The sequence below is a fragment of the Salvelinus namaycush genome, unplaced genomic scaffold (genome assembly GCF_016432855.1).
Source record: "Salvelinus namaycush isolate Seneca unplaced genomic scaffold, SaNama_1.0 Scaffold962, whole genome shotgun sequence".
In the NCBI taxonomy this organism is placed as follows: domain Eukaryota; kingdom Metazoa; phylum Chordata; class Actinopteri; order Salmoniformes; family Salmonidae; genus Salvelinus; species Salvelinus namaycush.
In genome coordinates, this window is record NW_024061711.1 from 45,995 (window position 1) to 58,322 (window position 12,328).

General features: G+C 41.4%; 1 protein-coding gene across 8 annotated transcripts; it reads left to right on the top strand.

The window, feature by feature from the left end:
• The first annotated feature begins 1,854 nt into the window (after positions 1 to 1,854).
• On the top strand, positions 1,855 to 10,523 carry LOC120043573 (microsomal glutathione S-transferase 1-like). 8 transcript variants are annotated; one of them, XM_038988130.1, is made up of 5 exons: positions 1,855 to 1,969; positions 3,387 to 3,431; positions 8,372 to 8,464; positions 9,250 to 9,344; positions 9,997 to 10,523. In XM_038988130.1, the coding sequence occupies exons 2-5, from the start codon at positions 3,399 to 3,401 to the stop codon at positions 10,241 to 10,243; spliced, it is 468 nt and encodes a 155-aa protein (XP_038844058.1). In that variant the 5' UTR covers positions 1,855 to 1,969; positions 3,387 to 3,398; the 3' UTR covers positions 10,244 to 10,523. The 8 variants fall into 8 exon arrangements, with proteins under 8 accessions (XP_038844058.1, XP_038844057.1, XP_038844056.1 ...); XM_038988129.1 differs by having other exon boundaries at positions 1,858 to 1,969; positions 3,384 to 3,431; XM_038988128.1 differs by having other exon boundaries at positions 1,864 to 2,068.
• The last annotated feature ends 1,805 nt before the right edge of the window (positions 10,524 to 12,328 follow it).

Genomic DNA, 12,328 nt, shown 5'->3' on the forward strand with positions numbered 1-12,328 from the left:
TATACTACAGTATACTGCACTCTAACTAACTATAGTTATACTACAGTATACTACAGTTATACTGCACTCTAACTAACTACAGTTATACTACAGTGTACTACAGTTATACTGCACTCTAACTACAGTTATACTACAGTATACTACAGTTATACTACACGCTAACTAACTACAGTTATACTGCACGCTAACTAACTACAGTTATACTGCACTCTAACTACAGTTATACTACAGTGTACTACAGTTGTACTGCACTCTAACTAACTACAGTTATACTACAGTATACTACAGTTAAACTGCACTCTAACTAACTACAGTTATACTACAGTGTACTACAGTTATACTGCACGCTATCTACAGTTATACTAGAGTGTACTACAGTTGTACTGCACTCTAACTACAGTTATACTACAGTGTACTACCGTTATACTGCACACTAACTACAGTTATACTACAGTTTACTACAGTTGTACTTCACGCTAACTACAGTTATACTACAGTGTACTACAGTTGTACTGCACTCTAACTACAGTTATACTACAGTGTACTACCGTTATACTGCACACTAACTACAGTTATACTACAGTTTACTACAGTTGTACTTCACTCTAACTACAGTTATACTACAGTGTACTACAGTTGTACTGCACTCTAACTACAGTTATACTACAGTATACTACCGTTATACTGCACTCTAACTACAGTTATACTACAGTTTACTACAGTTGTACTTCACTCTAACTACAGTTATACTACAGTGTACTACAGTTGTACTGCACTCTAACTACAGTTATACTACAGTTTACTTCAGTTGTACTTCACGCTAACTACAGTTATACTACAGTGTACTACAGTTGTACTGCACTCTAACTACAGTTATACTACAGTGTACTACCGTTATACTGCACACTAACTACAGTTATACTACAGTTTACTACAGTTGTACTTCACTCTAACTACAGTTCTACTACAGTGTACTACAGTTGTACTGCACTCTAACTACAGTTATACTACAGTATACTACCGTTATACTGCACTCTAACTACAGTTATACTACAGTTTACTACAGTTGTACTTCACTCTAACTACAGTTATACTACAGTGTACTACAGTTGTACTGCACTCTAACTACAGTTATACTACAGTATACTACCGTTATACTGCACTCTAACTACAGTTATACTACAGTTTACTACAGTTGTACTTCACTCTAACTACAGTTATACTACAGTGTACTACAGTTGTACTGCACTCTAACTACAGTTATACTACAGTTTACTTCAGTTGTACTTCACGCTAACTACAGTTATACTACAGTGTACTACAGTTGTACTGCACTCTAACTACAGTTATACTACAGTGTACTACCGTTATACTGCACACTAACTACAGTTATACTACAGTTTACTACAGTTGTACTTCACTCTAACTACAGTTCTACTACAGTGTACTACAGTTGTACTGCACTCTAACTACAGTTATACTACAGTATACTACCGTTATACTGCACTCTAACTACAGTTATACTACAGTTTACTACAGTTGTACTTCACTCTAACTACAGTTATACTACAGTGTACTACAGTTGTACTGCACTCTAACTACAGTTATACTACAGTTTACTTCAGTTGTACTTCACTCTAACTACAGTTCTACTACAGTGTACTACAGTTGTACTGCACTCTAACTACAGTTATACTACAGTGTACTGCAGTTATACTGCTCTCTGACTGCAATATTTCTTCGTAAGTGTATGTATATACCATACAAATTGCTGCCTAACAAAAACAATGTTTACCGTTGGTAGTGGAATGTGTGTCAAATCAACCTGCCCTCAATTTCGCAACACCACCTGTGGCCTCGGTCCAAGTGTCCCAGAATTCAACACCACCTCCCGTTGCAGTGTCAAAGGATCTCTGGTCTGTGAAATATACTACTTGATTTACAGAGAGAAGGACTACACCCCAGACTGGTAAGAATATTTTCCCACACTCATCAAAGTTCATCCACGGGGTTTTCTGCGCGTAATCTACAGCCGGTGCAGGACGAGGTGTGCGCGCCAGTAACAGACGTAAGTGTAACATCAGTGTTTTGTTTTCTTCCTAACTCCTCGCGCCATTATTTTGTTGAACTTTGGCTTCATGTTTGGCTACTTATCTGACGCCATATACGACGGTTACATTTGCACGATAAAACCCACTGCTGCGCGGCTGTGATAAGAGCCGTGAAACTGAACACAGTAACATACGGGAACTTGTAGTAGCCTATCATTCAAACAGATTGGGGGTTTTAATTAAAAATGTTGCTGTTGACACTGACAGGCAAAACCTGCATAGCGGTGCGTTGCTTATTGATAGTGCATTGAATGGATTTTAAAGGACTTTAACAAAAGGCTGTTTTGCTTAAAAAAAAAAAAAACGTATATATATTTTTTAGAGGGTAGATCATCTTTCATTTTGCAGGTAGATACTAGTCTATACACCAGTCAGACTACAGATCTCTTAACAGTAGCTGTGTTTATAGATGCTAGTCTGTACACCAGTCAGACTACAGATCCCTTAACAGCAGCTGTGTTTATAGATGCTAGTCTGAACACCAGTCAGACTACAGATCCTTTAACAGCAGCTGTGTTTATAGATGCTAGTCTATACACCAGTCAGACTACAGATCCCTTAACAGCAGCTGTGTTTATAGATGCTAGTCTGTACACCAGTCAGACTACAGATCCCTTAACAGCAGCTGTGTTTATAGATGCTAGTCTGTACACCAGTCAGACTACAGATCCTTTAACAGCAGCTGTGTTTATAGATGCTAGTCTGTACACCAGTCAGACTACAGATCCCTTAACAGCAGCTGTGTTTATAGATGCTAGTCTGTACACCAGTCAGACTACAGATCCCTTAACAGCAGCTGTGTTTATAGATGCTAGTCTGTACACCAGTCAGACTACAGATCCTTTAACAGCAGCTGTGTTTATAGATGCTAGTCTATACACCAGTCAGACTACAGATCCTTTAACAGCAGCTGTGTTTATAGATGCTAGTCTGAACACCAGTCAGACTACAGATCCTTTAACAGCAGCTGTGTTTATAGATGCTAGTCTATACACCAGTCAGACTACAGATCCTTTAACAGCAGCTGTGTTTATAGATGCTAGTCTATACACCAGTCAGACTACAGATACTATCATATTCATTGCTATATGTCAGTCTGTGAATCAGACGGTGTTGTGTGTCTGGGCCCAGCATGTTAGTGGTTTTATTGGAATTTATTGCATGTTCAGTAAGCGTGATGACTTCTGTAAATATTATGTACGCACAGTTCAGACCATCTTTATAAAGAGCAGCAAGTCCCGTGCTGTTTACAGTGTCTCTTGTTGGTCGTAGCAGAGCGATAACAAGATGAAGGAAATGCCATCCGTGATAGACAGCGAGGTGTTCCTGGCCTTCTCTACCTACGCCACTATCGTCGTCCTCAAGATGATGCTGATGTCTCCTATGACTGCCTACTTCCGCTTCACGAGAAAGGTACAGGAATGTGGTAATCTCCCTCCACAGTGTTATACAGCCTGTAAGTGAACTATGGTGTAAACTTGTCTCTCTCCTCCACAGTGTTATACAGCCTGTAAGTGAACTATGCTGTAAACGTGTCTGTCTCCTCCACAGTGTTATACAGCCTGTAAGTGAACTATGGTGTAAACTTGTCTCTCTCCTCCACAGTGTTATACAGCCTGTAAGTGAACTATGGTGTAAACTTGTCTCTCCCTCCACAGTGTTATACAGCCTGTAAGTGAATTCTATAGTGTAAACTTGTCTCTCTCCTCCACAGTGTTATACAGCCTGTAAGTGAACTCTATGGTGTAAACTTGTCTCTCTCCTCCACAGTGTTATACAGCCTGTAAGTGAACTTTATGGTGTAAACTTGTCTCTCTCCTCCACAGTGTTATACAGCCTGTAAGTGAACTATGGTTTAAACTTGTCTCTCTCCTCCACAGTGTTATATAGCCTGTAAGTGAACTATGGTGTAAACTTGTCTCTCTCCTCCACAGTGTTATACAGCCTGTAAGTGAACTCTATGGTGTAAACTTGTCTCTCTCCTCCACAGTGTTATACAGCCTGTAAGTGAACTATATGGTGTAAACTTGTCTCTCTCCTCCACAGTGTTATACAGCCTGTAAGTGAACTCTATGGTGTAAACTTGTCTCTCTCCTCCACAGTGTTATACAGCCTGTAAGTGAACTCTATGGTGTAAACTTGTCTCTCTCCTCCACAGTGTTTTGCCAACATGGAAGACACAGGGATGGCTAAGACTCCAGAGGACAAGAAGAGGATGCTGAGAGTTGACCCGGATGTGGAACGTGTGAGAAGGTAGGCCTACCCTTATAGAGGCCTCCTAGACTTATAGAGGCCCCCCTAGACGTATAGAGGCCCCCCTAGACGTATAGAGGCCCCCCTAGACGTATAGAGGCCCCCCTAGACGTATAGAGGCCCCCCTAGACGTATAGAGGCCCCCCTAGACGTATAGAGGCCCCCCTAGACTTATAGAGGCCCCACTAGACTTATAGAGGCCCCACTAGACTTATAGAGGCCCCACTAGACTTATAGAGGCCCCACTAGACTTATAGAGGCCCCACTAGACTTATAGAGGCCCCACTAGACTTATAGAGGCCTCACTAGACTTATAGAGGCCCCACTAGACTTATAGAGGCCCCCTAGACTTATAGAGGCCCCCTAGACTTATAGAGACGTTTTAGGACCAAATAGTAGTTTACATTGTATAAGGGATGTATCAGTGGAGACCATCTCTTCCAGGGCAATAGGAGACACCATATTACATTGTTTAAGGGATATATCAGTGGAGACCACCTCTTCCAGGGTAATAGGAGACACCATATTACATTGTTTAAGGGATATATCAGTGGAGACCACCTCTTCCAGGACAATAGGAGACACCATATTACATTGTATAAGGGATATATCAGTGGAGACCACCTCTTCCAAGACAATAGGAGACACCATATTACATTGTTTGATCTCTCTCTCTCATTCCCCAGATAATCTGAACTCTCTCTCTCTGTCTCTCCCTCTCTTCCCTCTCTCTCTCTCTCTCTCTCTCTCTCTCTCTCTCTCTCTCTCTCTATCTCTATCTCTATCTCTCTCTCTCTCTCTCTCTCTCTCATTCCCCAGATGCCACCAGAACGACCTGGAGAACATCATTCCGTTCGTAGTGATTGGTCTGCTGTATACCCTGACGGGGCCAGACCTCTCCACTGCTCTGCTCCACTTCCGGGTGTTTGTTGTTTCTAGGCTCTTCCACACGGTGGCGTACGTCCTCCCCCTGCCCCAGCCCAGCAGAGGTCTAGCTTGGATGGTTGGCATGGGCGCTACCTTCTCCATGGCATACAGGGTGCTAAGCACAACCCATCTCTGAAGAGGCGATCAAGCAATTAATCAGATTGATTGATTCAACGTTTTTTCAGATGGCCCTAAAATAGTCCTCGGGACACTCTACCTCTGAGGAGACACCCACACATGTATCAGACCTGGGGCAAATAGGCTACATCATGTTAAATACGTTTGACAGTGCTTGATTGAACTTGGAGTTTGCACTTCTGGGACTATTCTATTGGTTCTGTTGTATCTGGTAGACTAACTTGACATTCCCTGCACGTTTTGTTTTTTAACTCAGCACTGAATTTGATCTGTGCAAAACATTTATAATATCATCAAAAATAAGGCTCGATTTAATGTATTTCACGGAACTTCAGTGCTAGATAGAGCGCAATTAGACACTGAACGGCAATGTTCCCTCGGAGACTCCATTCAAGGTAAACGCTGCATATATCGGTTCATTCGGGAAACTACATTTAACATTTCAAGTGCGCTAGAGCGCTGGACCTTAGGCGATACGGATTGAATGGAGCCCTAAACTCAAATCACCTGTAGTTCAGTATCCGATACCTCATGTACCTGCCTGTTTTAGCCACATCAAATCACCAGTTTATTGGTCGCGTACACAGATTTGCAGATGTTATCGCAGGTGCTGTGAAATGATAGTGTTTCTAGGTCCAATAGCGCAGTAATACCGAGCAATACATTTAAAAATACATGAAAAATACACACGATCGGGTCTGTCTGCTTCTCTGAACGCACAGCACTACAGACCGGTCTATCTGGTTGTCTGACTGACTGCAAACACCTATTTTATATCTTAGACATTTTTTTTGCATGTGATGTGATAATCCAATGTTTATAAATTATTCAATTCGGGTTTTGGGAAATAAAGTTCAATTTCTAAATGGGGGCAAATTATTGTTTGAGCTGAATTTAAATAGGGCCTATTGATGTAGGCTTTGGCCTTTCTAGGGAGTTTTTCCTAGCCCAGGTGCTTCTACACCTGCATTGCTTGCTGTTTGGGGTTTTCGGCTGTGTTTCTGTACAGCACTTTGAGATATCAGCTGATGTAAGAAGGGCTTTATAAATACATTTGATTTGATGTAGGCTACTAATACCAGAGTTATTTTGCTAATTGGCTAATGAATATGACCTTATTTGATCTAATTCTGTATTTTTTTAAATTCTGTATATGGTTTAGATCTACATATCATCTGATATGTTTCCTAGGCGACATATCTGTAATCCTTCTGATTGGTTTACTTTGTCCATTCCATTTTCTATGCCAATCAGGGATTGTCCTTTTTTAATGCTTTCCCCCTTGTAAATAAATGAACGATCTCTAGAATGACATGTCTCATGGTATTTGTTTGTAGTACGAATATACATAGATGTTATAGATGAAAATGTGTTCATCAAATAATGAACTGGTAGCATTAAAAAAAGTAATTGGAGGAAGTGGACGCATTTTTTTGGTTGAGCCGCAGACCTGGCGGAAGTCCAAATATTCGCCTCTTTTTCTTCTGAAACTACATGAACAAACCGCCCACATCGGCACAGTCTAGCAGGCTGGTACTTTTCCCTGGGTCCGATTCAAAGCCAAAGACGGAAGTTTCTTGAAAAGGTATGAAACTATTCGCTCAACTCAAAATAAACTCGGCGAACGCCATCAGCGGATATTATTATGTGTAGTATGTGTAGATCATTAAAAATGTAACCGGTACAATAGTTTACATTTGTATCGTTCTTTGTAGAAAAAGAGTTGGCTATTTTGCGTAATGTGAGTAGGCTATGTCAAAGCGCTGACGCTGTGGCTGCACATACCCAGCGCTGCACAGTTTATAAAATGTGTATGGGAGACATTGTGTCACAATACAATGCATTTCATTTATCATAGTATGCACGGGTAAAGTACTACCTTTATTTGGGGTAAGTTGTATCTGTGTGTAAGATAGCCCAGAAACAGTAAACATGTCACATACAGTAAAACGACTAGAAACAAAGTGTTGGGTTTTGCCATTGAACCACTGCTCTCCAAAATTCTGCAATAGCACCCCAATAAAAATAACACAAATAAGAGTTGTCGTAAATCAATAAATATCTACATGCATAAGGTTTATTAATGTGTCATTACCATTAGATCAATTATCAATTACGTATTTTATTTTTATTTAATGAAACACTTTTTTTTTTAAAGTTGAAATGTAAAACCCATTTTCAAATCCACTTGAAGTTCAATCAAACCTAAACCGTGTCATCGCTAAGTTTATGTTGTCTGTTCTGTTGTCTAGCGGGACTGAACCCGAACAGACATGGCAGAGCTAACTCATATGATAGACAGCGAGGTGTTCCTGGCCTTCTCATCGCTAAGTTTATGTTGTCTGTTCTGTTGTCTAGCGGGACTGAACCCGAACAGACATGGCAGAGCTAACTCATATGATAGACAGCGAGGTGTTCCTGGCCTTCTCATCGCTAAGTTTATGTTGTCTGTTCTGTTGTCTAGCGGGACTGAACCCGAACAGACATGGCAGAGCTAACTCATATGATAGACAGCGAGGTGTTCCTGGCCTTCTCATCGCTAAGTTTATGTTGTCTGTTCTGTTGTCTAGCGGGACTGAACCCGAACAGACATGGCAGAGCTAACTCATATGATAGACAGCGAGGTGTTCCTGGCCTTCTCATCGCTAAGTTTATGTTGTCTGTTCTGTTGTCTAGCGGGACTGAACCCGAACAGACATGGCAGAGCTAACTCATATGATAGACAGCGAGGTGTTCCTGGCCTTCTCATCGCTAAGTTTATGTTGTCTGTTCTGTTGTCTAGCGGGACTGAACCCGAACAGACATGGCAGAGCTAACTCATATGATAGACAGCGAGGTGTTCCTGGCCTTCTCATCGCTAAGTTAACGTTGTCTGTTCTGTTGTCTAGCGGGACTGAACCCGAACAGACATGGCAGAGCTAACTCATATGATAGACAGCGAGGTGTTCCTGGCCTTCTCTACCTACGCCACTATCGTCGTCCTCAAGATGATGCTGATGTCTCCTATGACTGGATACTTCCGCCTCACGAGAAAGGTACACAAACCTAGAGTTTGGAACATGCAATACACACAAAACAACCTTAAACTTGTTTTCCCTTCATTTTACTGCGGTGAGCTAAATCAGGGGTCACACAGAGGGATTCTGGGTAGTCTTAAACAAATCTACTGTGAAACTAAAGTATTCACCTCACACACATGGTTATGGGCTTAAAGAAGAAGACACCTGTACCATGTCAGATACAGAGGTGACATGTATTGCATTTTGAGTTTAAATCCCAATATTACACTTTATATACATCACAGAAGACTGAAATATAAATAAACACAGGGTTTTTTGTCTGTTAAAACAACAAAAATCTTTATGAATGATGAAATAATGTAAAATATGAATATCATTCCACCCATGAGGCTGAAGAGGGTGATTTTGGTCACTGACTGCAGGACAGAACTACTAACAAAACACTTCAAAAATGGTTTTAATAAAAAAATAACATCATTCCAAGTGAATTTAAATGTGATTTCACGAATGGAACAGAACAGTGGTAAGAAGTGTGTTGAATCCAGGCTGTATCACACCCGGCCGTGATTGGGTGGTGTCCCATAGGGACGTCGCGCCATTGGCCCCAGCGCCGTCCGGGTTTGGCCGGGGTAGGCAGTCGTTGTAAATAAGAATTTGTTCTTTAAATGACAAGTTAAATAAAGAATACATAAATAAAATCAAATAAAAAATAATGAATGAACCTTGACCCTCCCTGGCCTAACAGAGGTGGACATTGAACAAGAAAAAACATGTCCCTCGTTGCTTCCACCTCCCTCCAGGCATTTGCTAACCAGGAGGACACCAGTCTGGCCTCCTCTACAGAGGACAAGAAGAAGATGGTCAGGGTGGATCCTGATGTGGAGAGAGTACGAAGGTAGTAGAAATATCATTGAAACATATCTCTATGGTTCCCGCTGACGTACAGCTGCTGTAACCATGACTGGAAAGAGCTGGTAGAAATCCTGCTTTTAATGGAATTCATTTAGACATTTTAGTTTTCCAAATATTTTGATATACTGATCTGAACTCTCTCTCTCTCTCTCATTCCCCAGATAATCTGATCTCTCTCTCTCATTCCCCAGATAATCTGAACTCTCTCTCTCATTCTCCAGATAATCTGATCTCTCTCTCTCATTCCCCAGATTATCTGAACTCTCTCTCATTCCCCAGATAATCTGATCTCTCTCTCTCATTCCCCAGATAATCTGATCTCTCTCTCTCATTCCCCAGATAATCTGATCTCTCTCTCATTCCCCAGATAATCTGATCTCTCTCTCTCATCCCCCAGATAATCTGATCTCTCTCTCTCATTCCCCAGATAATCTGAACTCTCTCTCTCTCATTCCCCAGATAATCTGAACTCTCTCTCTCTCATTCCCCAGATAATCTGAACTCTCTCTCTCTGTCTCTCTCTCTCTGTCTCTCTCTCTCTCTCTCTCTCTCTCTCTCTCTCTCTCTCTCTCTCTCTCTCTCTCTCTCTCTCTCTCTCATTCCCCAGATAATCTGAACTCTCTCTCATTCCCCAGATGCCACCAGAACGACCTGGAGAACATCATTCCGTTCGTAGTGATTGGTCTGCTGTATACCCTGACGGGGCCAGACCTCTCCACTGCTCTGCTCCACTTCCGGGTGTTTGTTGTTTCCAGGCTCTTCCACACGGTGGCCTACGTCCTCCCCCTGCGCCAGCCCAGCAGAGCTGTGGCCTTCCTCACCGGCCTGGTCACCACCAGCTCTATGGCCTATAGGGTTCTGATTACAGCGCTTTATCTGTAGAGGCCTGAGGGACACACACACACACACACACACACACACACACACACACACACACACACACACACACACACACACACACACACACACACACACACACACACACACACACACACACACACACACACACACACACACACCAGTACAAGGGCCCTGTCTTTGAGGGTCTCCATTGAATGTCCTTGAGGATACATCTACGTTTATCATTTGAAAGTATGATGGAATACCAAAGCTGTTCCTTCTGTGTCTCTGATAGGATTATAACATGCTGTTACTGCAGTACATATCAGAATGTCCCTTCTGTGTCTCTGATAGGATTATAACATGCTGTTACTACAGTACATATCAGAATGTCCCTTCTGTGTCTCTGATAGGATTATAACATGCTGTTACTACAGTACATATCAGAATGTCCCTTCTGTGTCTCTGATAGGATTATAACATGCTGTTACTACAGTACATATCAGAATGTCCCTTCTGTGTCTCTGATAGGATTATAACATGCTGTTACTACAGTACATATCAGAATGTCCCTTCTGTGTCTCTGATAGGATTATAACACGCTGTTACTGCAGTACATATCAGAATGTCCCTTCTGTGTCTCTGATAGGATTATAACACCACAGTACATATCAGAATGTCCCTTCTGTGTCTCTGATAGGATTATAACAAGCTGTTACTGCAGTACATATCAGAATGTCCCTTCTGTGTCTCTGATAGGATTATAACATGCTGTTACTGCAGTACATATCAGAATGTCCCTTCTGTGTCTCTGATAGGATTATAACACTACAGTACATATCAGAATGTCCCTTCTGTGTCTCTGATAGGATTATAACATGCTGTTACTGCAGTACATATCAGAATGTCCCTTCTGTGTCTCTGATAGGATTATAACATGATGTTACTGCAGTACATATCAGAATGTCCCTTCTGTGTCTCTGATAGGATTATAACATGCTGTTACTGCAGTACATATCAGCATGTCCCTTCTGTGTCTCTGATAGGATTATAACAAGCTGTTACTGCAGTACATATCAGAATGTCCCTTCTGTGTCTCTGATAGGATTATAACACCACAGTACATATCAGAATGTCCCTTCTGTGTCTCTGATAGGATTATAACAAGCTGTTACTGCAGTACATATCAGAATGTCCCTTCTGTGTCTCTGATAGGATTATAACATGCTGTTACTGCAGTACATATCAGAATGTCCCTTCTGTGTCTCTGATAGGATTATAACATGCTGTTACTGCAGTACATATCAGAATGTCCCTTCTGTGTCTCTGATAGGATTATAACATGCTGTTACTGCAGTACATATCAGAATGTCCCTTCTGTGTCTCTGATAGGATTATAACACCACAGTCCATATCAGAATGCCCCTTCTGTGTCTCTGATAGGATTATAACACGCTGTTACTACAGTACATATCAGAATGTCCCTTCTGTGTCTCTGATAGGATTATAACATGCTGTTACTGCAGTACATATCAGAATGTCCCTTCTGTGTCTCTGATAGGATTATAACATGCTGTTACTGCAGTACATATCAGAATGTCCCTTCTGTGTCTCTGATAGGATTATAACACTGCAGTACATATCAGAATGTCCCTTCTGTGTCCCTGATAGGATTATAACATGCTGTTACTGCAGTACATATCAGAATGTCCCTTCTGTGTCTCTGATAGGATTATAACATACTGTTACTGCAGTACATATCAGAATGTCCCTTCTGTGTCTCTGATAAGATTATAACATGCTGTTACTGCAGTACATATCAGAATGTCCCTTCTGTGTCTCTGACAGAATTATAACACTGCAGTACATATCAGAATGTCCCTTCTGTGTCTCTGATAGGATTATAACATGCTGTTACTGCAGTACATATCAGAATGTCCCTTCTGTGTCTCTGATAGGATTATAACATGCTGTTACTGCAGTACATATCAGAATGTCCCTTCTGTGTCTCTGATAGGATTATAACATGCTGTTACTGCAGTACATATCAGAATGTCCCTTCTGTGTCTCTGATAGGATTATAACACGCTGTTACTGCAGTACATATCAGAATGTCCCTTCTGTGTC